The 27,224-nt window shown below is 41.4% G+C and overlaps 1 protein-coding gene across 6 annotated transcripts; it reads left to right on the top strand.

The window, feature by feature from the left end:
• Positions 1-586: 586 nt before the first annotated feature.
• LOC145349716 (death-associated protein-like 1.S) lies at positions 587-27,104 on the top strand. 6 transcript variants are annotated; one of them, XM_080198252.1, is made up of 5 exons: positions 866-880; positions 1,416-1,544; positions 15,351-15,423; positions 23,979-24,033; positions 26,605-27,104. In XM_080198252.1, coding segments are annotated over exons 2-5 (240 nt in total). In that variant the 5' UTR covers positions 866-880; positions 1,416-1,543; the 3' UTR covers positions 26,716-27,104. The 6 variants fall into 6 exon arrangements, with proteins under 6 accessions (XP_080054382.1, XP_080054380.1, XP_080054378.1 ...); XM_080198256.1 differs by lacking the exons at positions 866-880; positions 1,416-1,544 and adding an exon at positions 587-696; XM_080198254.1 differs by lacking the exon at positions 1,416-1,544 and having other exon boundaries at positions 817-880.
• The last annotated feature ends 120 nt before the right edge of the window (positions 27,105-27,224 follow it).

Below are 27,224 nucleotides of genomic sequence, written 5' to 3' on the forward strand. Positions count from 1 at the left end.
TTGGGGCTGATGCAACAAAAGACTACCAACGGTGGAGTAATTAAGATTGGTGATGCACAGGAAGCCAGAATTAGAGTGGCATAGATATCTCAGATGGCTGTAGGGCTGGTGGAGCCTTCAGAGACAGGGAAGGGGCAAGGCCATGGAGACAAGACCAAGAATTTTTAAATCAAGATAGTGCTTGACTGGGGGTCAATGTAGATTAGCAAGCACAAGGGTGATAGGGGAAGAGGGCTTGCTAAGAATTGAGACATGGGCAGCATAGTTTGGGATGACTTCAAGTTTACAAAGGGTAGGTCAGCCAGGAATTTGTTGGAATAGTTATGTGTAGAGGTAACTTGTAGAGATGCCGGTGTTGGACTGGGGTGGGCGCAGTAAGAAGTCTCACAACACCAGGTTAAAATCCAACAGGTTTATTTGGAATCATGGGCTTTTGGGGTGCTGCCCTTCATCAGGTGAGTGGGGTCACTCAGTGAGATAACAGAGGCAGGAACGAGAGTTTCAACAAGAAATGAGCTGAGACAAGGGCAACATCAGAAAAACGGCTACTGAATGTCAATGGGAGGAAACCACAGAAGAACGTTGTCAGTGCCAAGTAGAAAGAAGTGGCCATGGCACTGATCAACTGCTTCTCTCATCCTCAGAATTGTACACCAGTGTAGAAAGAAGCTGAATAATCTGACAAGAGCAAACAAGGTAAAGCACTGACTACTGTCCCTTTACTCTTGGACACCATATTCACTAAAATGCATAACTTATAACATAACCTTTCATACTGCCCTGAGGGAATCACTAACTCGGGGACTTAGAATTTGTGTCACCACCTCCCCTAACAAGAATATCTTTTGCATACAGAACTTGAGACAAGAAGTCTGGAACGGTAATAATGGACCTGAAGAGAGCCAATCCCATGTAGAGATTTGTATCTATTACCATGATTAAATTCACTAAGGATAAGAAATTGATGCAGCGACTGAGCGGGTTATTTCAGAGGTAAAATAAAAGTGAGGTGAGATGGGGATAGAGATGAGTGAAACGCACGATTGTTTTAAATCGGACAAAGGCTCGTGTGTGACTTGGTGATAATCCATTCAAGGGGACACGATTATCTTTTAAGACTTTAATGTTTAAACGTCAGAAAATAAGTAATTATTAGCTCCAGTCCGCAAAAGAGGCATCTCTCTTTTGGTGAGAAAATACTCTCATGTCATACTAACTGGGACGAAACCAATTGAAGAGGGGTTTATAGTTCCAATCTTTCCAAATTCCCAATGGGAACTAAGCATGTCATGAGTTTCTACAATGTTACGATTTTAATGTAATTATCATTTTGAATTATTTTGTCTGAAGTTCAATCGAGGTTCATTGTTGTTTGGAGACGCGAATCAATGATAATGACTCCCTCCTTTGTGTAGCAGTAAACTCAAACTAGAACGCAGAGAAACAGCTGCTTCCAGCCAGAATAAAACAGCTTAAACGTGAGGGGAATTGGTTGCACGTAGTTCCTTGGAATTAGACAAGAGAGTTTGCCTGCTGTAAAGCGAGTAGGTGAGAGCTTCTTTATTCATTAAAATACAAGCGCACTATCCTTGTTTCAGTTCCAGGTTTTGTTTTATAACTCTTGGGTCTGTTTTTCCAGAGAACTCCAGCTTCCATTGCTCAGCCAGGCAACTTTCATGCATAAACACGGAAGTGTTGGGTACTTTACGTAGGAGTGCAAATACCCTATTTAATGGGAATAATTCTTATTCTTTTCTCCATGTTGTCATATTTTAAAGTTTTTTTTGTTAGATTTCCACTCTTTTAAGATGGTCTAATTCGGAATTTTACTGAATTGCGAAATTCATGACGTGGGTTCTCGGGGTGGGGTCGCAGAGAAAGGACTGAAAATTGATATTGACGATTACATAACTTGCAAAGTGGTGCAAGAACGTTTTGATGAAGTATTTGTTTAAAATGTTAATTTTTCTGTATACTTCCTTGACGACATTGACTGTCTGCAACTGTGATCTTCAACTTTTTAGTGTTACTGAATGTTGATGCCTGCTTTATTTATTTAGGGAGGGATGGGAGGATTATGTGAAGGGAGTAGGTCAAGGACTTGCTCGAGATTGGATTTTGAGCATAATTTATCAAGGTGCTAATCTTGAAATGTATCCAATACCTTTAGGAAATCTTTGCGTCCATACCACTGTCTGTTTAAGAGTGATAGGCACAATTTCTGGCACAGTGGTTAGTATTGCTGCCTCAATGCCAGGGACCTGGGTTTGATTCCTGGCTTGGGTCACTGTGCAGAGACTACATGTTCTCCCTGTGTATGCATGTGTTTCTTCCAGGTGCTGCAGTTTCCTCCCTCAATCCGAAAGACGTGTTGATTTAGGTGCATTGGCCATGCTAATTTCTCCCTTGGTGTACTCAAACGGGTGCCGGAGAGTGGCAGCTAAGGGGTTTTCACAGCAACTTCATTACAGTGTCAATGTAAACCTACTTGTCTCACTAATAAACGTTAACATCTAACTTCAGAACTAAGATGGTAATGATGAAGGGTAAAATGGCCCATAACATTCTGGCATTGCCAAAATGCCATACTCTTAATTAGGATGAAATTTCTGCATTTGGAATAAGTTATTCATTAATATCTCAGCAAGTAGCTTTTCATGTTCATTCGCATGTAAGTGCAAGATAAATTAGTACTTTGGCCTCAATCAAAGTACAGATATTTTGTTCTAGTTAGTTTTTGACTATTAATTTGTTTCCAAACCTCTGTTAGCTTCAACAGAAGCTAAGTAATCAAGACATCAATCTGATAACTCAGGATTCTTTTCTTCCTTTATTGCAATACCTATATCTGTTTTGGATCTGAGTATTGCAAATTTATTTGTGGATTAGAATATTCTGAAGGTGATAGTTATGGGGGAAGGAAGACAAAAATACAGTCTAAATTTTTGTCTTTGATCCATCATGTCTTTAAATTCTGGCGATCTTCTCAGTTAACAAAAATATCTGAACGTGGGTGGCATAGTGATTAGCACTGCTGCCTCTCAGCTCCAGTGACCTGGGTTCAGTTCCCAGCTTGGGTCTGTGTGGAGTTTGCACATTCTTCCTGTGCCTGTGTGGGTTTGCTCCGGTTTCTTCCCACAGTCCAAAATGTGCAGGATAGGTTGATTGGCCATGGTAAATTGGCCTTTAAGGTCCCGGGGTGAGTAGATTAGGGGGTAAATGTATGGGTATAGCACCTGGGGTGGGATTGTTGTCAGTGCAGACTCGATGAGCCAAATGGCCCCTGCACTATAGGGTTTCTATATTCCTGGTTTGTGTGTACAATTGTGTAGGTATTATAATACTTGAAGAGAATTTGAGGTGAAGCAATTAATGTATTCTGTTTACAGCAATGTAAAAGTGTTTTTCCATTAGATGAGACCCAAGCCTTAAGTTTTTTGAGTATTTATACCATGTGATATGGTTGACTCCTTAAACCACAAAGGCAGCAATTTGAGCTGATGTCTGTACTCGATTAGTTATGCTTGGCTTTAACCATAAACATTTTTTTCAAAGTATCTATTTAACTGGTAGTTACCTAGTCATCTTCCTAGGAATTATTTTTTGTGGCCAGCTAGAGGTGGGGTACAGCTTGATTTATAATGCTCCCTTACCCAAATTCACCCACCCCCAGGGTAAATAGCCACTGACACTAGAGCTTAGATAACGCACAAGTTATCATTCACACAAGAGTTGTTTGTGCCTGCAGTTACTTACCAGGGTGAAAAAAATGAGACCTGATAAACTAGTTTTATTCAAGTTTGGTTTTGTTTTGGGAGTGCTGAGCTAGAACTTCTTCATACACAATCCCTGTGGTGATTGTCCTAATCTGCAGAGTTTAAATTTTATTTATTAATGCCCCAAGTAAGCTTATATTAATACTGCAATGAAGTTATTATGAAAATTTCCTAGTTGCCAAACTCCAGCGCTTGTTTGGGTACACCTGAGGGAGAATTTAACATGACCAATGCACCTAACCAGCACGTCTTCCATACTGTGGGAGGAAACCCATGCAGACACAGGGAGAACATGCAAATTCCATACGGTGACCCAAACTGGGAATTGAACTTGGGTCCCTGGTGCTGTGAGACAATGGTGCTAACCACTGTGCAGGACATGTGACCTGGGAACCAATTGGAGAGTAAGGTGGGGAAATCACCCTTGTGAGCTCGGGTTTCTGATTCAGAATCTTTTTGAGCTAGCTGCAGACGTGAGGCAGTAAGCCTCTATACAATCTTCACCTGTAAATAAATCAATTTTTTTTTCATTAACTGATAACTGAACTCATCAACTGAATTCTTGCACTCAAAATTGGCACATATCCTTTCTACTTTGTTGATCTTTAAGATTTCTTAATTTTTTTGGGAATACCATAGTAGCAAGGCTTTATTTATTGCCAAGCCTACATGTCTTGAGATGGCCTTTCCTTTCCAAAGAATTATTGTGGTTATAATAGGGGGTATTGACCTAAATAGTAAAGGACAAAAAGTCCAAACCACTATGTTGTGATTTTAAAGATAATTGCATTCCTGTAATATTGCTGGTGTTCCCCTTGGTGACAGATGCCTTTTGTAAGTTGCTGTGATATGCATTGAAGCTCCAGTTCATGGTTGGTGCAGGAGGTGGGCATTGCACTTGTTGTTTGAGCATTAGATTCAACACTCTGTCCTTGAGTCCCTAACTTTCCTTGCCCATAAGCCTTGCCTCCTGGTCCCCTATCCTATTCCATTAAACCATTGACCTAACTTCCCCAATTCCTTGGCTTCCAAGTTAGCCATAATTGTATATGGTTTTCTCTTTTTTTTTCCCCCTTGGAGGTTCTGATGAAGGAGTATGAGCAACTGAGGCTTAATTGAAAAATGGGAAACACATATTGTACAACTACAAAGCAATATTATCTAAGCCGTGAGCAAATGGCAGAGGGTAAATAAGATCGAGTTGAATGCGTGGTTCAAAGATTGGTGTGGGAGAGATTGGTTTTAAATCATGGAGCCCTGACATCAGGACTGGAGAAAGAGGGAATTGTGGCATTCGTCTGATTTGCACTGGGACCAGTATCCTGATGAGTCATAACTGGGGCTGCTGCGAGGGCCTTAGACTAAATTTTGATGGGAGGTCCGGAAAGTTAAAGACAACGGTGTAACCAGGGTGTTGCGGGAGGGACAGAGGATACAAATGTGAGTGCATCAGCAAATATGGTCAATTTAGTAACAAATGGATTTAAACTAACAGAGAAAGGAATGTTCAGGTAAGATAGGTTTAGCCAATAGCAAAGTAAATTGTTGTGAGTAAAAGCAGGTGGGGTGGGACACGAGTTTAATATTGTATCAGAAAGAAAGGTCCGTACAAGTGGCACAATGGGATAAATGGTTTGGTTCTAATGGCCATTGCAAAGGCATGGCTACATGAAGACCAAGTTTGAGAAATATTCCAGGCCGTGCATCAATTTCAGAAAGATGGTTCGAATAAAACAGAAGGAAGGGTACCCCGATTATAAAAGATGACAAATGGACATTGGTGAGAAGGGATCTTGGCTCAGAAAACAGGTAGAATTCACAAAGAGGAAGATTAAAACTTCCAGACTCAGAAATGCTGGTGAGAATATTTTCTATAGAGGATTGGTTGTCAAATAGGAGGCAGAGAGTGGGGGTTAATGGGTGCTATTCGGATTGGCGGTTGGTGACTAGGGGAGTGCCCCAGGGGTTGGTGCTGGGGCCTCAGCTATTTACCATTTATATAGATGATCTGGAGGAGGGAACCGAGTGTATGGTGTCGAAATTTGCTGATGACACCAAGATTGGTGGAACGGCAAATTGCGCGGACGGTGTGGAGAGTCTGCAGAAGGATCTAGATAAGCTGGGCGAATGGGCCAGGAACTGGCAAATGGAATTTAATGTTGGCAAGTGCGAGGTGGTCCACTTTGGTAGGAATAATGGTAGGAAGGACTATTACTTATGTGGCGAAAAACTGCAGCAGGCGACGGTGCAGAGGGACCTCGGGGTCCTTGTGCATGAGTCGCAAAAACCCAACCTGCAGGTGCAGCAGATGGTCAGGAAGGCTAATGGGATGCTGGCCTTCATAGCGAGGGGGACTGAATATAAAAGTAGGGAGGTCTTGCTGCGGCTGTATAGGGCATTGGTGAGGCCGCAGCTGGAGTACTGTGTGCAGTTTTGGTTGCCATACTTAACGCAAGGATATTTTGGCCTTGGAGGGAGTGCAGAAGAGGTTTACTAGGCTGATACTGGAGTTGAGGGGGTTGAGCTATGAGGAGAGGCTGAATAAACTAGGCTTGTACTCGTTAGAGTTTAGAAGGATGAGGGGAGATCTCATTGAGACGTATAAGATGTTGAATGGGATGGATAGGATAGAGGTGGAGAGACACTTCCTGCTCAGAAAGGACAGTAGGACTAGAGGGCACAGCCTCAAGATAAAGGGGGGTGCGGTTTAGAACGGAGTTGAGGAGGAACTTCTTCACTCAAAGGGTGGTGAATCTCTGGAATTCTCTGCCCGTTGAAGTGGTGGAGGCTGCCTCGCTAAATATTTTTAAGACGCGGGTTGATGGGTTTTTGATAAGCGAGGGGATTAAGGGTTATGGGGAGAGGGCGGGAATGTGGAACTGAGACACGACAGATCAGCCATGATCTTATTGAATGGCGGGGCAGGCTCGAAGGGCTGGATGGCCTACTCCTGCTCCTATTTCTTATGTTCTTATGACAGTAGTTATATCATTGGACAGACTATTAAACAAGAAACTATTGCTCCAATGTAAACAGTTGCTTAGTAGTACAGAATTTGAATATTGCTGAGACAGATTACTGAAGTTTTTCACCTTGCACTCAGGACAAACACAAGCAAGCTGAATTTTAACCATCACATTCATTTATAATAAAGGAGGAAAGGGTACTGACTGGTTGGCTTTGCCTGAGGCATTGCCATGGAAAAGAAAGGAGGAACAGTACTTTTTGAGGAATTCAAAGATCAAGCCTTGAACATATTCCTTTTATGCACCAGACATTTCCCAGATTTCTAATTTGTTATATTGTTAGATTTGTGAATGATGTGAACACTAACTAGATTGTCACTGAGTAACTCCTGAACTCATGCTTGGTTCTTTTGAAGTAGCTGAAGAACACTCACTTTATTCTTGTAGCAATGCTCTGAGGTGTAATTAATCTGACCACTTCCCTTTTATTGGGTATACTGGAGTGTTTTCATTTGAACTCTTTGCACTCTTATAATAAATTGCCTCTTTTTAAGACTCCCTGGTTCTGCACTAGAGAGCAGTAACTCTTCTTTCTGCCATTGGGTTCTCCATGTCTGGATCAAGGCATGATAGCACAGTGGTTAACACTGCTGCTTCACAGCTCCAGGGACCTGTGTTTGATTCCTGGCTTGGGTCACTGTCTGTGTGGAGTTTGCACATTCTCCTTGTGTGTGCGTGGGTTTCCTCCCACAGTCCAAAGGTGTGCAGGTTTGGTTGATTGGCCATGCTAAAATTGCCCCTTAGTGTCCTGAGATGTGTAATTGGAGGGATTAGCGGGTAAAATATGTAGGGATATGGGGGTAGGGCCTGGGTAGGATTGTGGTTGGTGCTGACTCGATGGGTCAAATGGCCTCTTTCTATGAAGGCTAGAATTTAAATTTGAAATGGAATGGTTCTGGAAGAACCTGCAGTGTTCTTTAACTAACAGTTACACAATTTTTTTCAAAGTATCTATTTATGGTTAAAGCCAAGCATTACTAATTGAGTACAGACATCAGATCAAATTGCCTCGCGTGTGCGTGCGTGCACATGTGGCGAGGCAACAGGTTATGCGTACTAGATATGCACTTGCAGAGAAATTCCGTGGCCTACCGTTTCCAGCATGAAATTCCTGCAGCTTGTATAATGTATAATGAATTTTCTATTGATGGTTGATGACTCTGTTATGGAAACTAACTTGTTCTAAATACTGGAGGGTACGTGGTTGGGGATGAAGCAGAATTGGTGTAAAATAGTACAGGACCAGTAATGAGGGGGGTAAAAAGGTATGATTTTCCTTTTTATTAGTATGGGAAACAAGGGCACAATCCAGTTTTTAAAAATTGGAAAATGAAAAAATATTGTACATCTGAGTCCTGAACATTTTGTAGAATGTTGAGTAGTTATATACAACTTTCTCATGTAAAATCAACTATTGAGACAATTTGATTTATTTGAGGGACAATGGACAGCTCATTTGGTAGTGTAGTGTCTTTGAGCTGATAGGTGGCTTCCTGTTTTGAGTCAATTCTGAAGGCATGCTAAGGTGGCACAAGGCATCTCTGCTTTTGTTCTACTCCTTGTTTTCTCTTCGATCACAATAGGAGGCATCATCTTTCATTTCCTTAGTGAAGAAATGCCTGTGATTATACTTGCATGTAAGGTATAGATAAGTCTGCAATTTTCCTTCCATCTTGTCATTCTCAGCATCTCCTTCACTAACTGTATTACCAGAATCGCCTTGCCTTCCACATAAGAGTATCTGAATTCCAAAAGTTAATTCCCCCAAGGACTATATGAATTTGCCATTTTAACTTTAAGCTGTCGGAGTTTACACTGTGGTAAAAGCTGAATTGGGTTTAATTCATAAAAATTTATTTTATGCTGCTTTTCAAAATGCATCTTGGGCCCAGTATCTGAGCTGGTTTGTCCAGCCTGCTAAAATTCGAACTATAAATTTGTAGGTGAGATTAAAATCACTTGTTGGGAGCCATTATTTAGCTTAGTTTATTTATTAGTGTCACAAGTAGGCTTACATTAACGCTGCAATGAAGTTCCTGTGAAAATCCTCAGTTGCCACATTCCAGCACCTGTTCAAGGGAGAATTTAGCAAGGCCACTGTACCTAACCAGAGCCTCTTTCGGACTAAGAGGAAACCCACACAGTCACAGGGAGAACGTACAGACTCCGCACAGACAGCATCCCAAGATGGGAATTGAACCCGGGTCCCTGAGACAGCAGTGCTAACCACTGTGCTACTGTGCCGCCCTAGATACAAAATATAGCAACTAGAAGATGCAGGTTGCTTTGGAAGTTGAATTTAAAAACACCTTTAGTCTAACACTTTCTTGAGATTCTGATCTTGTATTACTTGAGGCTACTTCTTGGTAAAATTAACACCTTTCTTATCCTTGAGCAGTAACTCTTTGCACGAACAGCTTTTATGTTGTTATATAGATGACAGCTTCAAGCTTTTGACCTGGTCTATGAAATTTAATTAAACTTTACTTCCACTGTCTAACCTTCCCTTTTTACATGGTTCATCTGGCTTCAACCCTTAAGTTGGAATACAAAGTGTAAGTCATTCATTTCCATGAGCCTGTTCTGTCATTCAGTTAGATCATGGCTGATTGTAGCATAACTCAATTTACCTATCTTCGTCCTGTAATTCCCGATGCCCTTGTTCAAAAACATTATCAATCGGTTTTCTTCAACTTTGGGAAAAGTTTCAAATTTCTATTAACCACCTAGCTCTAATTTTAAAGTTGTATGTGAAGCTACTAAATCCTTTTACCACACTTTTAGAGATCACCTCTTAACCTTCTATATGTAAGGGGAATACAGGCTTTGTCATTGCACCCTGTGCTTGTAATTCAATTTTTATTTTTCCCAATATTATACCACACTCCCAAGGTCAAGATCTTCCTGAGATGCAATGCCCAGAATCTAGGCAGAGCTCTATATAACTAACTTCCAGCCTGCTTTAGATAACACATGTCTTTTTCATCATTTGTGTGTGTCTGGGAGCTTTGATTTCCACACTGATCATAACTGACAGTATAAGCTTACTGACATCCACAACTATTTCACCCTGCTTCCTGTAACTACATGCTTTTCTAGTTTTTGGCTTTTTGTTTTGCATCTGTTCTAACAACATCTCTTCCTGTCAGTATTTCTTGATTGACACTTTCTGAATTATACGACCAGACCATTCCATTCTGTTTTGTGAGGTTGAGGAAGTGTAGGTTAAAGCACAAAGAATGATGGGGATTCTTTTTCATCAAATGCTTGACAGGTTATTTGCCATCATAACATTTCTTCGTCTACCCGCTTTCTGAAGGGGCACTTCTTTCATTTTAGATCACTTTGACTAGCCTCTCTCCCCAGCACCTTTACCATTCACCACCTTTTTCCACTGTCGAGGGGCCCAAGTACTTCCCTCGATGAGGGAGCAATTAAATGTGGTACAACACATTGGGATTCTCCCAAAAAAAATTCTGCGCAGAATTTGTGGGAAAAACTGGAGTAAATCCTGCTACTTTTTTTTTCAGGAGTCTCAGAATGAATCTCCCACACTCTGTGCATTATGGAGTGCCCCAGCATGAATCACACTGAAAAGCTGGGGCAGGGCCTATTCCTGCTGGAGAGGCTGACAGCATACCGCTGAACAGGTCTGTCATAGTGGTGCATGCACAGTAGCCCTGCACTGTCAGCCTCCCGATCACCGGCTACACAGCAATCCTGCATCACTGGCCTCCCAAAGGTGTCCAGGCCAGCCCCAATTTCTCTCCACCTGCCTTGATCACTGTCCTCCCTCTTTCTGTCACTGATCCCAAGTGCAGAGTGGCAGCAGGACCCACCCCCACCAATTCCTCCTGAGTCCCCAACCTTACTGGGCAGTGCCAAGGTGTTGTCTGGGCATTGCCACTTTGCCCCATGGTTGATGCTGGGGGCCAGATTGGCAATGCCCAGAGGCACCCCCTTACTCCCAACCTCCTGGGGCACTTCCATTGCCCCCTTCACTCATCCCCCCACGAGTGAGGAGCTGTTGTAAACACTGCTAGAGTGATCCACTTCTGCAGGGGTGGGAGAGACAAGCAGACCTGGAGACTTTAGTCTCCGTTCCGCCTTCTGGCGAGGAACTGACAATGCTGGAGGCCATAACACCCAGCAGGAAGCCTGTTATACTACCTTTGATATCTCCCAGCACTGCTGAAGCAGCACAGCAGGCTGGGAGAATTGCCTGCATATTTGGTGTAGTCTTTTCTGTATTGAGACTGGATGCACATTATGTTGCTGCTTTGTTCTAAGTGTGAATCTGAGCTCCCTGCTTATCAAGTCAGTTCCCTTTCTCTTGCCTGTCGTTGGCACTATGTAGAAGGTCTGTATGTGTAGAAGGAGGTTGGGGCACAGTTTTAATTGGGCATCTTTAGTTTTATGCCCCTCAACTTCTAACCTTAATTGATGCTTTCACTTTCACTTTGTGCTAATGTTATGGGATGGGAGTGCCAATCTTTATAAATTTGGAAATGTGGAACATATTGGGGCTCTGGATTAAAACCTCCTGTGAAACTGCTTTTCTTTTCACAGCACCACTGCCTCATCCTCTCTCCACCTCCAATATTTGCTTTTTTTTTGGATAATGTCATGTTTTCAATCTCCTTTTATTTCTCGAACTAATGTATAATACTTTTTTTTTCTACTCCAGTGCTCTACATGTCCTTTTCTCCCTTTTTCGTTTCTAATTTATCTTTCTGAAGGGTGTACCAGAAATGTTTATCTTTTCCACAGATGCATGCAATCTGGAAGTCTTGTAGTATAGTTAGAAGGATGGCATGGTAGCATAGTGGTTAGCACTGTTGCTTCACAGCTCCAGGGACCTGAGTTCAATTCCTGACTTGGGTCACTGTCTGTGTGGAATTTGCACGTTCTCCTCATGTCTGTGAGGGTTTCCTCCAGGTGCTTCGGTTTCCTCCCACAGCCCAAAGATGTGCAGGTTAGGTTGATTGGCTGTGCTAAAAATTGTCCTTGGTGTCCTGAGATGCGTAGGTTAGAGGGATTAGTGGGTAGTATATGGGGATGGGCCTGGGTGGGATTGTGGTCAGTGCAAACTCGATGGGCCGAATGGCCTCTTTCTGTACTGTAGGGTTTCTATGATTGCTTTCTATGATCGCTTCTACAAAGATGTGCGGATTAAGTTGATTGGCCATGCTAAAATTGCCTCTGTGTCCTGAGATGCGTAGATGAGAGGGATTAGCAGATAAAAGATGTAGGGATATTGGAGTAGGGCCTGGGTGGGATTGTGATCAATGCAGACTCGATGGGCCGAAAGGTTTCTTTCTACAGTGTAAGGTTTCTATGAACTTCAGGTTCAGTCCCACTCCAGGCACAGAAGGCGTACTCAAAGAAGTGGCTAAACAGGATGCTCAACCTGCAAATCCTTCCCCTATGACAGGTGACAAGAACAAAAGTGACTCCAGATCAGCCATGCTCAGTAGAATAGTACTCCTCAAGCCATGGCCTCTGGCTCCAGGCTAACTGTGTGTTCCTGGAAAAGCTAGCTATGGAAAATAGCATTTTTGGCTGCCTCATGCACCTCCACGTGGCAAGTCTTAAGTCTTAGAGTTCCCATACTTTGTGAAATGTATTCATTTTGTAGGCCAACACTAATCAGCCTGTGTATAAAATTCCAAACCGCACCCAGCTAGTCTGTTTTCATGATGATAGCTGAGGGATTGAATGAGACACCAGGAAAGTTGTCCTAATCTTCAAATGGTGCCACGTGATAAGGGCTTTGGCCAGTGAGATCTGATAACTGCAGGGTTGCTTTGGGCTGAAAGCAGCACCTTTTGATGATTTGAAGGGCGGTTGGAATACTAAATTATATGCTAATGTTCTAGAGTAGGGCTTGAACCCAGGACATGTGAATGTACTGTTACTGGGTCAAATGTGTATTCAACCTGTAGACCCTTTAAAATTGTCTCCTATGATGGATGACTCTTGGCAAATGTGTTGTTGTAGTCCCAGGTTTCCATTTTATGCCTGACCTGACCATTTGTGACAAATTGAGGTTTAGTGTTTCCTTTATTGCTGCCTAAAAAAAAAGTAAGAATTCTCACAACACCAGGTTAAAGTCCAACAAGTTTATTTGGTAGCAAAAGCCACTAGCTTTCAGAACGCTGCTCCTTCATCAGGTAAGTGAGGGTTCTGTTTACAAACAGGGGTATATAAAGACACAAACTCAATTTACAAAATAACAGTTGGAATGTGAGTCTTTATAGGTAATCAAGTTTTAAAGGTATAGACAATGTGAGTGGAGAGAGCTTTAAGCACAGGTTAAAGATATGTGTATTGTTTCCAGACAGGAAAGTTTGTGAGATTTTGCAAGCCCAGGCAAGTTGTGGGGGTTACAGATAGTGTGACATGAACCCAAGATCCTGTTGGAGGCCGTCATCATGTGCAGAACTTGGCTATCAGTCTCTGCTTAACAACTCTGCGTTGTCGTGTGTCTTGAAGGCCGCCTTGGAGAATGCTTACCCGAAGATCAGATGCCAAATGCCCATGACTGCTGAAGCGTTCCCCAACAGGAAGAGAACACTCTTGCCTGGTGATTGTTGAGCAGTATTCATTCATCTTTTGGGGAGACCATGCAGCCATTACAACAACATACCATGCCTCAGGACATCCTTTCCTGCAGTGCATCAGGTAGACAACGTCAGCCGAATTGCAAGCGCATGTACTGTGTACCTGGTGGATGGTGTTCTCACGTGAGATGATGGCTTCCATGTCGATGATCCAGCACGTCTTGCAGAGGTTGCTGTGGCAGGGTTGTGTGGTGGCGTGATCATTGTTCCTCTGAAGGCTGGGTAGTTTGCTGCGGACAATGTTCTGTTTGAGGTTATGTGGTTGTTTGAAGGCAAGAAGTGGGGGTGTGGGGATGGCCTTGGCAAGTTGCTCATCTTCATCAATGACGTGTTGAAGGCTCTGGAGAAGATGTCGTAGTTTCTCCACTCTAGGGAAGTACTGGACGACGAAGGATGCTGTGTCTTCTAAGGAGGTTGGTGCGGTTTTTTGTTGTAGCATGTTGGAACTGTCGATCGATGAGTCGAGCGCCATATCCTGTTCTTTTGAGGGCATCTTTGTGCCTGGAGGTGTCTGTTAAGATCCTCCTCATCTGAGCAGATCCTGTGTATACAGAGGGCTTGTCTGTAAGGAATGGCTTCTTTAATGTGTTTAGGCTGGAAGCTGGAGAAGTGGAGCATCGTGAGATTATGGGTGGGCTTATGGTACAATGAAGTGCTGAGGTGATTGTCCTTGATGAAGATGCTTGTGTCCAAAAATGCAACTAATTCTGGAGAGTAGCCCATGGTGAATCTGATAGTGGGATGGAACTTGTTGATGTCATCAAATAGTTTTTCAGTGATTGTTCACCATGAATCCAAAAGGAAGAAAATGTCAATGTATCTAGTGTATAGCATCTGTTGAAGGTCCTGTATGGTGAAGAGGTCTTGTTTGAATCTATGCATCAAGATGTTGGCATATTGACAGCACAGAGTCATGAGCAGAGACTGATAGCCAAGTTCCACACACACATGAGGACGGCCTCAACCGGGATCTTGAGTTCATGTTACATTATCTATAATCCCCATGACGTGCAAAAGGGCTTACAAAATCTCACTAACTGTCCTGGCTGGAGACAATACACATCTCTTTAACCTGTGCTTAACCCTCTCTCCTCTCTTTGTCTGTACCTTTTTTAAGACTTGATTACCTGTAAAGATTCACATTCCAACCATTATTTTATAAATTGAGCTGGTGTCTTTATATGCCCTGTTTGTGAACAGAACTCTCATTCACCTGAAGGAGCAGTGCTCTGAAAGCTACTGCTACCAAATAAATCTGTTGGACTTTAACCTGGTGTTGTGAGGCTTCTTACTGTGTTTACCCCAGTCCAACTCCGGCACCTCCACATCATAGGAAAAGGATGCCATTTGTGAGGCAGGGTTACCCAATAATGTGACAGCAATTTGGTTCGAGTTCTTGCTGCAATTGGCAACTGTCAGATTTGCAATCAAAAATTCAGCTTGTGTATATTATGTGCATTTGAATCACGATTGAACATGTTTTCATTACAAATCTTTCATTTTATATAAACACGTACACACTTACCACTCCCTTGCACCATCAGTCTTTTTTTTGTCACTAACCTATCACGGACCTCCCCTCTCATTGGATTAAAATCGCTAACTTTTCTTAATTCTGATGAAAGATCATGGACCTAAAATGTTAACTGTTTCTCTCTTTACCAATGTTACTGGACATGACTATTTCCAGAATTTTGTGTTTCTTTTTATGTCTAGTGTATATGCCACATCAGATTATGATTTCATGAACAAAGGTTAGTTGAAATTGCCACATAGCAAGATTAGTAGCGTTGATAATTAAAGTGTTGGTTAACTATTATAAAACACATTTTTATTGATTTTAGGTTTTGACCTAACATGTTTGTATTTTAACCACTGTTAACTGAAATTATGCATTGACTGATTTCTTTTTTATTCCCAAAAAGTGATTAATATGAAGGCTGCCACAAAAGAAGAAGAAAATGGAAATAATGAAAAAACCAAGAAATGTGTTCCAAGGTAAATGATACTTGCACCTGTTTCTGATTGTTGTGCTTAAGTAAATAGACATGGCAGGTGGTTATTTAAAAATATTATACTACTAGCCATTTAGTCCTGCAAACAATAATTGGGACATTACCTGAGGTAGGGTCTTGTTGAACATAGCCATGAAAAAATTACAATGCAGAAAGAGGCCATTCGGCCCATTGTGCCTGCACTGGTCAAAAGAAAGCTGTTCGTTTTAATCCCATTTTTCAGCACCTAGTCTGTAGCCTTGCAGGTTGCAGCACTCTGCATGCAGATCCAGGTACCTTTTTTTTTATTGAGTGAGTGTTTCAAGCATTAACTTTGGCAGTGAATTCCAGGTATCTAGCATGATCATATCTGCAGCAGGCGACGGTGCAGAGGGACCTCGGGGTCCTTGTGCATGAGTCGCAAAAACCCAGCCTGCAGGTGCAGCAGGTGGTCAGGAAGGCGAATGGGATGCTGGCCTTCATAGTGAGGGGGATTGAATATAAAAGTAGGGAGGTCTTGCTGCAGCTGTATAGGGCATTGGTGAGGCCGCAGCTGGAGTACTGTGTGCAGTTTTGGGCGCCGCACCTGCGCAAAGATATTTTGGCCTTGGAGGGAGTGCAGAGGAGGTTTACTAGGCTGATACCGGAGTTGAGGGGGTTGAGCTATGAGGAGAGGCTGAATAAACTGGGCTTGTACTCGTTAGAGTTTAGAAGAATGAGGGGAGATCTCATTGAGACGTATAAGATGATGAATGGGATGGATAGGATAGAGGTGGAGAGACTCTTCCCACTCAAAAGAGACAGTAGGACTAGGGGGCACAGCCTCAAGATAAAAGGGGGGCGGTTTAGAACGGAGTTGAGGAGGAACTTCTTCACTCAAAGGGTGGTGAATCTCTGGAATTCTCTGCCCGTTGAAGTGGTGGAGGCTGCCTCGCTAAATATTTTTAAGACGCGGGTTGATGGGTTTTTGATAGGAGAGGGGATTAAGGGTTATGGGGAGAGGGCGGGAAAGTGGAACTGAGCAGCGACAGATCAGCCATGATCTTATTGAATGGCGGGGCAGGCTCGAAGGGCTAGATGGCCTACTCCTGCTCCTATTTCTTATGTTCTTATAAATCACCTTTAAATTTATGCCTGATAATTGATCCTTCAGCCTACCCTGTCCAGGCCTTTCATTTGTCTGAGGCAATTTCTCAATTAATTCATCTGAGGATGACAGCATTTCTATTCGTGACTTGGCTATTGGCGCATTCCTATTCATGATAATATTCATTGGCTGGAATTTTACTGGCATATTCGGGCGGGACCATACAAACCTTGGGCAGATGTGCTAGTAAAATTCCACCTATTATTTCTCAAAAGGTATCCACCATACTTCTACCACAATAGAAAGTTGTTTCAATGTTGCCTCTATTTTATGATTACCATTATGTCCTATGCTGCCTTGACTTTAGGCTATTGGTACTTTGACTATTACTGGAATATCTGTTGGTAGTTGATTGTATCTTACTGGTTTTGCATTAGAAATTAATATTTTGTGATTTAATATCCCTATGAAATGTAATTAGCTTTGAAAGTTTGTAACAATTTTCCAGAGTTGATTTCATCCAGCAGTTCACTCTTTTTTGCAGTAGATTAGTCGTATTTGATTCATTATTGATTCAGACTTGTTTGGAGTTAAGACCGAAAGTCACCCGATTGCACTTTTCCTGACTGGAGCTACCAGTACTTTCTTGACCTGAGGTGGAATTGCTTTTTAAATATGACTAATCAGAATTAGGATGTTACTTTTTTTTATATATAAGTATTTTATTGAAACATATGATGTAACTACTTGAAGGAATTTGAGGACCATTTCATTGTTTGTTTTTACGCTTGATGCTCATCCAAATTATGACATGTAAAATTGCCAAACGGAGCAATTTTTTGCACTTGGTTGCAGTTCATGTATTTAGCAGATGAATACTGATGTCTGAGCATGAATGTTTATACATTTCCTCTGTATAGGCAATAGTAGAATAACATAAGTACTCCTAAGGAAGATTTTTCTGATTTCACCTTTTGGTAACTGTAGGACAAGTTTTCCTTTTTAATCCATGTGAAATTGTGACTTGTACACAGCTTAGCTGCGATTAACTTTGTCTAATGAAATGGTAAGAAACATTGCAAGCCACTTAGTCCAAGGCTGCTGGCCCTTTTCTTTTATGTTGCATTAAAATGGCTGCTGTGTAGCTATTCATTCCTTATCTGGAAGCAATTTTTGTTTCTTCACCATAATCATTTACCATTTTCTTTGGCTTTTGCATCATGAAACTTCCTGCCCTCCCCAATCACATTTTTTTTTGTTCCTGGCTCCTGCTATTTTCTCAAACTATTATATAGGCCATCAACCTGAAACTCTGTTTCTATTAGAGATACTGCTTGACCAATTTTGAACAAATTTTTGTTTTGGCTCTCCATCCACAGTAGTTATATTTCTTGTTAAGGTACATTTGAATGCTTGGCCACTGGGTTAAGCCATTGTGTGCATCTCAGTTTTTGCCCCAGATTTCATGGTCAGTGGCAATCTCTTTGGTGTGAATTTCCTCCCTCCTTTCCAATAGTTCTCCAGGCATCCAGCAGCCAATTTCAGACAGCAAACGTGGTAAAAACTGAGTGTAAAAAGGGTATATAGATTAACTGAAATATCAGGCTCTGAAAAATAATTGCCTTGATCTTCTGATGGAGTTGGTGGCAAACTTGGGAGGTGCTGGACCCAAAAGGGTGTCCTGATGTGCCCACATATTTACCTGGAGCTTTCAAACTTCCAATAGGCAGAGAGATACACTACCTGTATCCCTCACTGGATGCCTCTCTTAGGCTTGCAGTTGTAGACTTGGGTTTGGATGCCCTGAAGATTTACTCCAGGATGCCTGTAGATGTGATGTATTTGAATTGTTTAAGGACATTCAACAAGGTGCCACAGAAAAGGTTCTGATAGAAGTTCATGGTGTTGATTTGAGTGATATTTCAGCATGGACAAAGGATTAGTGAAGTAACAGAAAAGTAATGATAAATAGATTGTTGGCCGATTGTCACAGGGGCCCATGCTGAAGCCTCAACTATTTGCAAGCTACATTAATTACTTGGACTGAGTGTATGGTAACAATTTGCTGATGATACAAAGATAGGCAGGAAAACAAGTTTGTGAAGAGGATACCAAGAGTCTGCAATGACATCTAGTAGGGTCAAGTGAGTGGGCAAATGAATAGAAAAGCAGAATATTACTTGGAGAGACTGCTGAATGCTGTAGTATAGAGGGATCTGGGTGTTCTTGTACATTCAGTTACAGCAGTAATTCAGAAGGCAAATTGAAAGTTCCCCTTTTATTGCGAGGATGGCGTATATAAATAGGGAAGTCTCATTACAGTTGTACAGAACATTGATGGGACTATATCTGGAGTATTGTGTACAGAGAAAGTTCACTGATTCCTGGAATGTGGGGTTTGCCTTATGAAAAGCTGTGAAGGTGGGGCCTTGGAGTTGAGGCCCAACCCATTTTCTTATGAAACAGGTATTCTGACATGGTAGAGCTAAGAGGTTGTGATCTCTCTTGTTTCTTCTCTCTCCCATACATGTCATGAAGATGGCGTCAGGGATGGAGGGATTTCTTAAGAAAATTTAGTATTTTGGAATTCTCTTCCACAGAGAACAGCAAGGGCTGGGTCATGGAATACATTCCAAGCTTAGAACAAAACAGTACAGCACAGGAACAGACCCTTCAGCCCCACCAAACCTGGGCCATTTCACATTTCTAAATTAATGAACTTTTTGCCTCAAAGCAGTCCCTATCCTCCTCTTTTCCTGCCTGTTTATACATCTGTCAAGATGCTTCTTGTATGTTGCTATTGTATCTGCTTCTACAACCTTCTCTGAGTGCATTCAGTCACTTACCATCCTCATGTAAAAGCAAAAAACTTGCCCTTCATCTCCTTTTTAAACTTACCCCTTTTTACCTTAAACGCATTTCCCATGGCAATCGACATCTCTACCCTGGGGGGAAAACTCTGACTATGCATACCTCTCATCATTTTGTAAACTCCTTTTCAGGTCGCCCCTCAGGTGAAATCAAATCAAGTTTGTCCAATCTCTCCTCATAGCTAGTACCCTCCAAATCAGACAACATTCTGTTTTTTTTTTCCTGTACCATCTCGAGTCTTCACATCCTTCTGGTTATTGTGGCGATCAGAACAGTACACAATTATCCAAATATGGTTGAAACATGACTTGCCAATTTTTATACTCTATGCAATTATCGATGAAGATAAGCATGCCATAAGCTGCCTTATCCACTTGTATTGCCACTTTCGGGCAACTGTAGATCTATATGCCTGGATCCCTGTACATTGATGCTTCTAAGGGTTCTGCTATTTGCTGCACATTTCCTTCCAAAATGCATCACCTCACATTTGTCCAGATTAAATTCCATTGCCATGTCTCCCAGCCTATCTATATTTGCTGTAGCCTCTGGCAATCCTCCTCACTGTCTGCAACTCTCCCAATCTTTGTGTTGAGCACAAACTTGCTAATCAGATCCCCCTACATTCTGCTTCAAATTATTTGGGGTCACAGTACTGATCCCTGCACAACACCAGTGGTCAGAGAGCTTCAATCAGAAAAGCACCTTTCACTGCTACTGTTTTCTATGACCAAACCAGTTCAGGAATGTGCTCAAGTCCCCAATAAACAATTTGACAATAGAACTGCTGATCTCAACAGGTCATCCATGTGACTTAACCTTCTGAATCACCCTGATATGAGGGACCTTGCTAAAGTGTCTCCACCCTGCCCTCAATCACCTTTGTCACTTCCTCAAAAACTCTGAAGTTTGTGAGACCTCCACTGCACAAAGCCAACCCACCTATTGCTAATATGTTCATATTTTTCTAAATATGAGTAAACCTTCTCCACTACTGACCTAAGGCTCGCTGGCCTGTAACTTCCCGATTTATCCCTGTTGCCTTCCTTAAACAAAGGAACAACGTTGACCATTCTCCAGTCCTCTGGGACTTCTGCTGTGACTAAAGAGGATACAAAGATTTCATACCAGGCCCCAGCAATTTCCTCCCTCTATTCTGGGATAGACCCATGAAGTCCTGGGGACACGTCGAAAAACTCAAAACCTTTTTATATCAACATATCCATCTCTAGACTCACCTTCCAGCATGTCCTTCTCCTTTGAGTACCGAAACAAAGTACTCATTTAAAGACCTCACCAACTTCCTCCGGCTCCACACACACATTTCCTCTTTTATCCTTGACTGGATCTACCCTTTCCCAAGCTACCTTCTTGCTCCTCGGAAATGTACAAATATGCCTTGGGATTTTCCTAAAATCCTGTTTGCCATGGGCATTTCGTGGCCCCTTTAGCCATCTTTGTTTAAGTGCTTTCTTGCTTTTTTTTTAAATAATCTTTTGAGGGCTCTGTCTCAGTTTCCTAACCTTTACATGTGCCTCCTTTTTTCTTTTTGACTAAGCTCACAATTTCTCTCATCATCCAAGATTCCTGAATTTTACCATCCTTATCCTTCATTTTCATAGGAACATGCTGGTCCTGAATTCTAACCAACTGGCCTTTTAAAAATTCCCACATAACAACAGGTGTAGATTTATCTTCAAACAGCCACCCACCCCTCCACACACCGCACCTCCCCCCCCCAATCTACATTTCCCACTTCCTGCCTAATATTGTTGTGATTAGCTGTCCCCAGTTTAGCACTTTCACCCAAGTACTGCTCCTATCCTTGTCCATAAGTAACATAAAACTTATGGAATTATGGTCACTGTTCCCCAGAGAGGGCAGGCAGGAAAGTGGAGTTAAAGTCACAATTGATTCAACCATTATCTACTTTAATGGTGGAACAGGCTCTGGGCAGCTGCATAGTCTGCTCTCTTCTTTCTTACGGTACTTATACCTGCTGATCATAGACTTAGGACCTGGGTTGAAATTAACGACAGAAACTCTTTTAAAAGTAAAGTTGCTAAACAACTAATGTCCTCTCCATCGTGCATTTAATAAACATATGAACCTGCTATTATAAAAGCTGGAATGCACTCAAGTCCCCAAATAAACAATTTTTGACAACAGAACTGCTGATCTCAACAGCTATCTAAATTAAGAAAACATTCAAGCAATTAACAATTGCTACATGCCTTAAAGGCTGCACTTGCAATACTGAAATTAAATAACTGGTAAAGTATATTTTAAAATGCTTAAACTAAAGGCATTGATGTTTACTTGCATTTCTTTAAGTCACAAACTCTTAAGAGCAAATTTCACTGAAAGGTTAAAAATTGTATTTTAAAAAGCCTAAGAACCTCAAAAAAAACCTCTCCATAAAAACATAACAAGATGTTAAACTTCAAGGGGCATTCCTCATGCTATTGACAGCAAAGGGTGTATGGCCTCAGCGTTTCTGAGCCTCACTACTATATCTCATGACTGCCTTTCCTGTTTGTATCCTACAGCTGGGACAGGAAATCCCTATAGCTCCAGCATAAAAAGGTAAAGATGCAGATTTTGTCATATTTAGTGGAGGGTGCCTTGGATTCGAAGCTTACAGGAAGATCTGGGCTGTCATTTTAAGGAATGTGAAATATCATGGAGAAATTGAACAATCAATTGGCTAAACATTTAGTTAAAGGCTAGTCAAGCTGTTCAGCAGAAGTTATGAACTTGATATGCTACCATTTAAAAGCCCATTCAACAAATTACACTTTCGTCTTTTTTCCAAGAGTTTAATGGGGCAAGTTTTGATCTGTTCAGCAATTTTCTAGTTGACTGTAGTCAACAGTACATGCTAAGGAGAAGCATGAAAAGTTCTAGATTTCTATAAGTTTCAGCAGCTTCTAATGAGTAATGGCAAAACTGCCAATGTGTTATCATGATTGCAAAATCCATGACCATTTCCTAAATTTCCTGAGCTTTGCTGCCACTAGGCAGATAGGTGGCCTAATCCAGCCCTACACAAAGGTTAAGTTAAATTTATTTTCTCAAAAAAATTCAAAATCAAGGAACCTCACCTGCCACAACCTGAGCATTAGTAGCCCAATCTTCAGTGCCTCTACAAAAAAGCTAGTATTTATGTAGTGCTTGGTGAAACAACCCAAGGTACTTTCAGAAGTGTTTTATACAGCAGCATTTAACATTTGAGATATTGGGGCAGATGACCAACACCTTGCTCAAATGGATAGGCTTTAATTAAATGTGATAGAGTTTTACAGCACAGACAGCAGCCATTTGGCCTATTGAAAGAGGGCCAAAAAGAAAAGTGGAGAGAGTTAGGGAGGATATTCCAGAGTTTATGACCTTTCCGGCTAAACACATGAAGGCAGCACAATTAAAATCATAGGAACATAAGAGTTAGGAATGTGGGTAGGTAATTCAGCCCATCAAACCTGCTCTGCCATTTCCTATGTGATCATGGCTGATCTCCATCTCATTCTAACTCCACTTCCCTGGCTTTTCCCCATAGTCCTGCTTTTGATCAAATATTTATCTACCACCTCTTGAATCCATCGATTTGATTCTGCATCACTGCACTCTGTGACACTGGGTTCCATAGATTTACAACCCTTTGAGAAGTAGCTTCTCCTTATCTCTGTCTTGAACCTTCCCCCTCGTGCTCTATAACTATGACCTCTTGTCCTGGACTATTTTAGAAGGAGGAACATTTGGTTAACAGTTACTTTATCAGTACAGTTGAGTATTTTATACCTCCAATCAAATTCCCCCCTCATTCTTCTGCACTCTAGTGAGTACAAGCCCAAGCTACTCAACTGCCCCTCATACGACAGCCCTTTCAAACCTGGAATCAATCTAGTGAACCTCCTCTGAACCCGTCTCCAAGTGCCTCCACGTCCTTCCTCAAAGGTGATCAGAACTGAACACGATACTCCCAAGTGCAGTCTCAACAATGCCTTATACAATTGTAACAACACTTCTTTGCTTTTATAGTCTAAGCCCTTTTGCAATAAATGCCAAGATTCCATTTATCTTCCTTCTATAACATAACATTCTGCACCTGCAGACCTACTTCCTGAGACTCATGCACAAGGACACCCAGATCCCTCTGCACAGACACTTTGAATCTGTTTCCCATTTAAATAATAAATTGCCCTTTTTTATTTTTTTCTGGCCAAAATGGATAACCTCACATTTACCCACATTTCTGCCAATTCCTGGCCCATTCCCATAGCCTGTCAATATCCCATTTGTAGATTATGGATTTCAGAATTGAAGGAGCATGGATAATGAAGTTTTGTGGGGCTGGAAGAGATTAGAGATAGCAGGAAACAAGGCCATGGAGGGCTTTAAAAACATGAAACATTGAAAACTAGGACTTTGAAATGGAACTGTTGCTTAACCAGGAACTGATATTGCTTAATAAGGACCTCAGTAATGGCTGAACCAGACTTGGTGTGAATCTTGTCTTACTGTATTTTCTTAGCTTCTCCTCTATTATGAATCATATCCAATCAGCCATGTGACTGAAGTATTTAAGTTTTCTTTGTTTGCAGTACTGCTATCAACTTATCAAGGAAGAGTTTTATCTTGGCTAGAACAATTAATAAGGTGAGTAATTGGATTTTATTGAAGCTATTTTCAAAACAAAGTTGAATCTATACAAATGTGCACTTCCAATTTTTGTAAAGCTTTTTTAGAAATACACGTTTTCCAGGCTTCCCATTTGAGTCAAATAACTCTTTTATGACTAAGCAGATAATGGATGAGGCCAAGATTGATCTTAATTTTTTTTCCTCATTTCTCTTTTGTCCTCGCCCTATTGCTACTCACTGGGTACTCCAAAACAACTATTTATTACTTGAGTCTTGATAGCAGTCCGCTGGAGAGTAAAATTTATCTAGTATTTATGTTTGCTGATGGCAAATTTATCTCTTGAGGAACCATGTTTTGAGTATTTGGACTGCCTGGTCAATGATATAGATTTGCCTTTGTCTTTTTTGTCTCCCGTCCTCTCCAACCAGATTGGTGACTTTTCCAAATTTTATATTAATACTGCCATGCCATTGCAATGTGTTGGTTCATGACTTTGCTGAACTGCTAGTCAACACATGGAACAGGAAGAACAAGGTAGAGTTTGCACTTTTGACTGTAGTTAACAGTTAAAGTGCAAATCGCAACAGCTGAAATGTCCGAGTTTCTACTGAATGTGGGTATCATAGAACACCAGCTGCCATGAACCAACACTGTACGTTGGTCAGCTTGGAAAACGTTGCTTGTACTTGGGGAAAGAAAACCCTCATGTATTCAAGTGTTGTCTTGAAGTTTAATTACAATTGAAAGAGTTTGTCAACAAGCATTTTAAGTCTGTCAATCCACAACCTGCAAGTAACCCAATTTTCAAACAACTTTTCAAAAATATAAAACCCATCCAATGTATCCAGGAACACCAGGAAATTAAGCACTTATAGAATTGTATTCAAACTTGTGTCCTTGCACATAAGATCCAACTCGTTTTTGGGTTCTACACATTAGTAGCAGGAACTCCGAGGTAATTCCTGGGAATGTAGTCCATTTTGTAGTTGGGGCTGACTTTTAGCTTAATATTCAAAAACTTTAATCTTGCCCCACTGTGTACAAGATTTTTAGCACTGTATTTAAGCATTGCATCCTGGACCAAATTTCAATTTAAATATAATTATTAGCATATTTTGTCCATCACACGCAACTAAATTTTTGAAGAATGCCGGAATATTTCCGTACAGTCTGACAGCATCTGTGGAGAGAGGATAGAGCCAATAGTGAGTCTTAGATGACCTTTCATCAGAGCTGAAAGGGAAGAGTCAGCAGAGATTTATACTGAGGGTAGGGAGGGGTGGTGAAATTGAACGATGGGAACGTAAATGAGCATGCAAAAGGCTGAGGTGCTGAAAGTGTCTGTTGAGTAGTCAGAATGCATGAATGGCAAAACAAAGGACTGCCTGAGGAATGTGACAGTTGGCCTGAAGAAGGGGTGGAGGGGTTGAAAAGAGTGCAATAAAATGGAGAGTGCAATAAATAGGGTGGAGGAGAGAGTTCATGCTCTGAAGTGGCTGAACCCAACGTTCAGTCTGGAAGGGTGTAAAGTGTCTAATCGGAACATGAGGTGCTGTTCCTCCAGTTTGCACTGAGGTTCATTTAGAACATTGCAACAGGCCAAGGATGGACATGTAGAGAGGAGAGCAGGGTGGTATGTTGAAGTGGCAAGCAACAGGAAGGTCTTAGACCTGCTGGTAGACAGACCAAAAGTGTTCAGCAAAGCAGTGAGCCAGTCTGTGCTTAGTCTCTGATGTAGAGTAGACTGCATTGGGAGCACCAAATGCAATAGACCAGATTGAAAGGAGTGTTTAGGACTTTGGACAGGGAGAAGGTAGAAGGGTAGGTGTTGCATCTTCTACGATTGAAAGCCTATTGCACCTGATATTTCCAGGCAGTCATCCAAGTACTAACCAGGCCTGAATCTTAAAAAGTTAGTCTGGTGATAATTTTAAATAATGAGGCATCAAAACAGAACCGAAGTAAAAGCAAAATACTGCAACTACTGGAAATCTGAAATAAAACCAAACTGGTAAAACTCAGGTCTGGTAGTATCTGTGGACAGAGCAACAACTCCATCTTGGCTTGGAAGACTGAAACATTTTAACTCATTCTCCTCAGATGTTGACAGATTCACTTTTTTTTTCGAAATCTCAAGCCATAACTCAAGCAGAAACAATTTTTAGTTGTTACTTGGGGTAACAAAGGAGGGAGGGGAAGGAAGTTACTGAGAAACAGGCAAACAAAACCCCCTCTTGTGGGTAGATGGTTAGCTGAGATTCTGCTGGCGTGGGCCATATGGATGTCAAAGTCTAACTTGCCAAAAACCATGCAAGTGCGGTCTTTCCAGTGATCCTGAAAATGCCATTTATTCTGATGCAGTCACAGCACAATCACTGGATTGTGCGTGTAGCATTTTTTTTTTGCTGCTTTTAAAATTCCTTGGCAATCTGGCTCTGGTTTCATTTGTTTCCACAATATGCACAGCATTCCAGGGCACATGCCTGGAAAAGAAATTGCTTTTTGATCCTGTAACCCTAAGCAAACTCTTCAAAGAAATTTTTCTGCAATTCCTCATAGACTGACTTATTTTTATTCCCTTTTTAGCTGAGTCGTAAATTTCCACCTGAAATTACATCACAAAAGTGTCAGCCTTCTTTGGAGAAGATTCCACTACCAAGACAACTTCACATCATTCATCAGCCACGCAAATGTTGAAAAGTGCAATTAAAAGTGGTTAATTGTACAATGTGTGACAGCCACCATGCAGGTTTAAAGAATCAGTGATGATAAAATGTAAATGCCAGTCTCTTTCAAAGCTGCACAATGCTACAGCTCCTCACATATATTCTTAAACAGCTAGAAATCTTCCTGACCAAATGAGACATGATCCAAATTGTATTTCAGAGTTATCTTTGAGCTAAATGATCTTCAATAAGATGCTTTTACAAATGGAAGTAAAGTTGCTAGTGTGTAAGTAGCATGTTTCATAGGACAATTCCACATGTAGTTTTGTTTGTACATGGGGTGATTGGGACCAAAATGATTAACAGTTAATCTTTTCACCCACATGTTGGTAATAAACAACTTTCTTAATGCATTCACAATGGTGTTTGTTTCTCATTTCTATTTTGTATCTTGATTCCTCCATCCTTCAAAAATATTAATTTAGTAGTACAGGATGGCATTCAAATTGGATGCATTCTCTCAATAGTGACTATGAAATC

The sequence above is a fragment of the Carcharhinus amblyrhynchos genome, chromosome 11 (assembly GCF_965287045.1).
Source record: "Carcharhinus amblyrhynchos chromosome 11, sCarAmb.v2.hapA, whole genome shotgun sequence".
Lineage (NCBI taxonomy): Eukaryota > Metazoa > Chordata > Chondrichthyes > Carcharhiniformes > Carcharhinidae > Carcharhinus > Carcharhinus amblyrhynchos.

Coding starts and splice junctions, on each gene's coding strand:
- LOC145349716 (XM_080198252.1), top strand. Junction 15,424..23,978: donor ACCAAGAAATGTGTTCCAAG/GTAAATGATACT, acceptor CTTTGTTTGCAG/TACTGCTATCAACTTATCAA. Junction 24,034..26,604: donor TGGCTAGAACAATTAATAAG/GTGAGTAATTGG, acceptor TTCCCTTTTTAG/CTGAGTCGTAAATTTCCACC.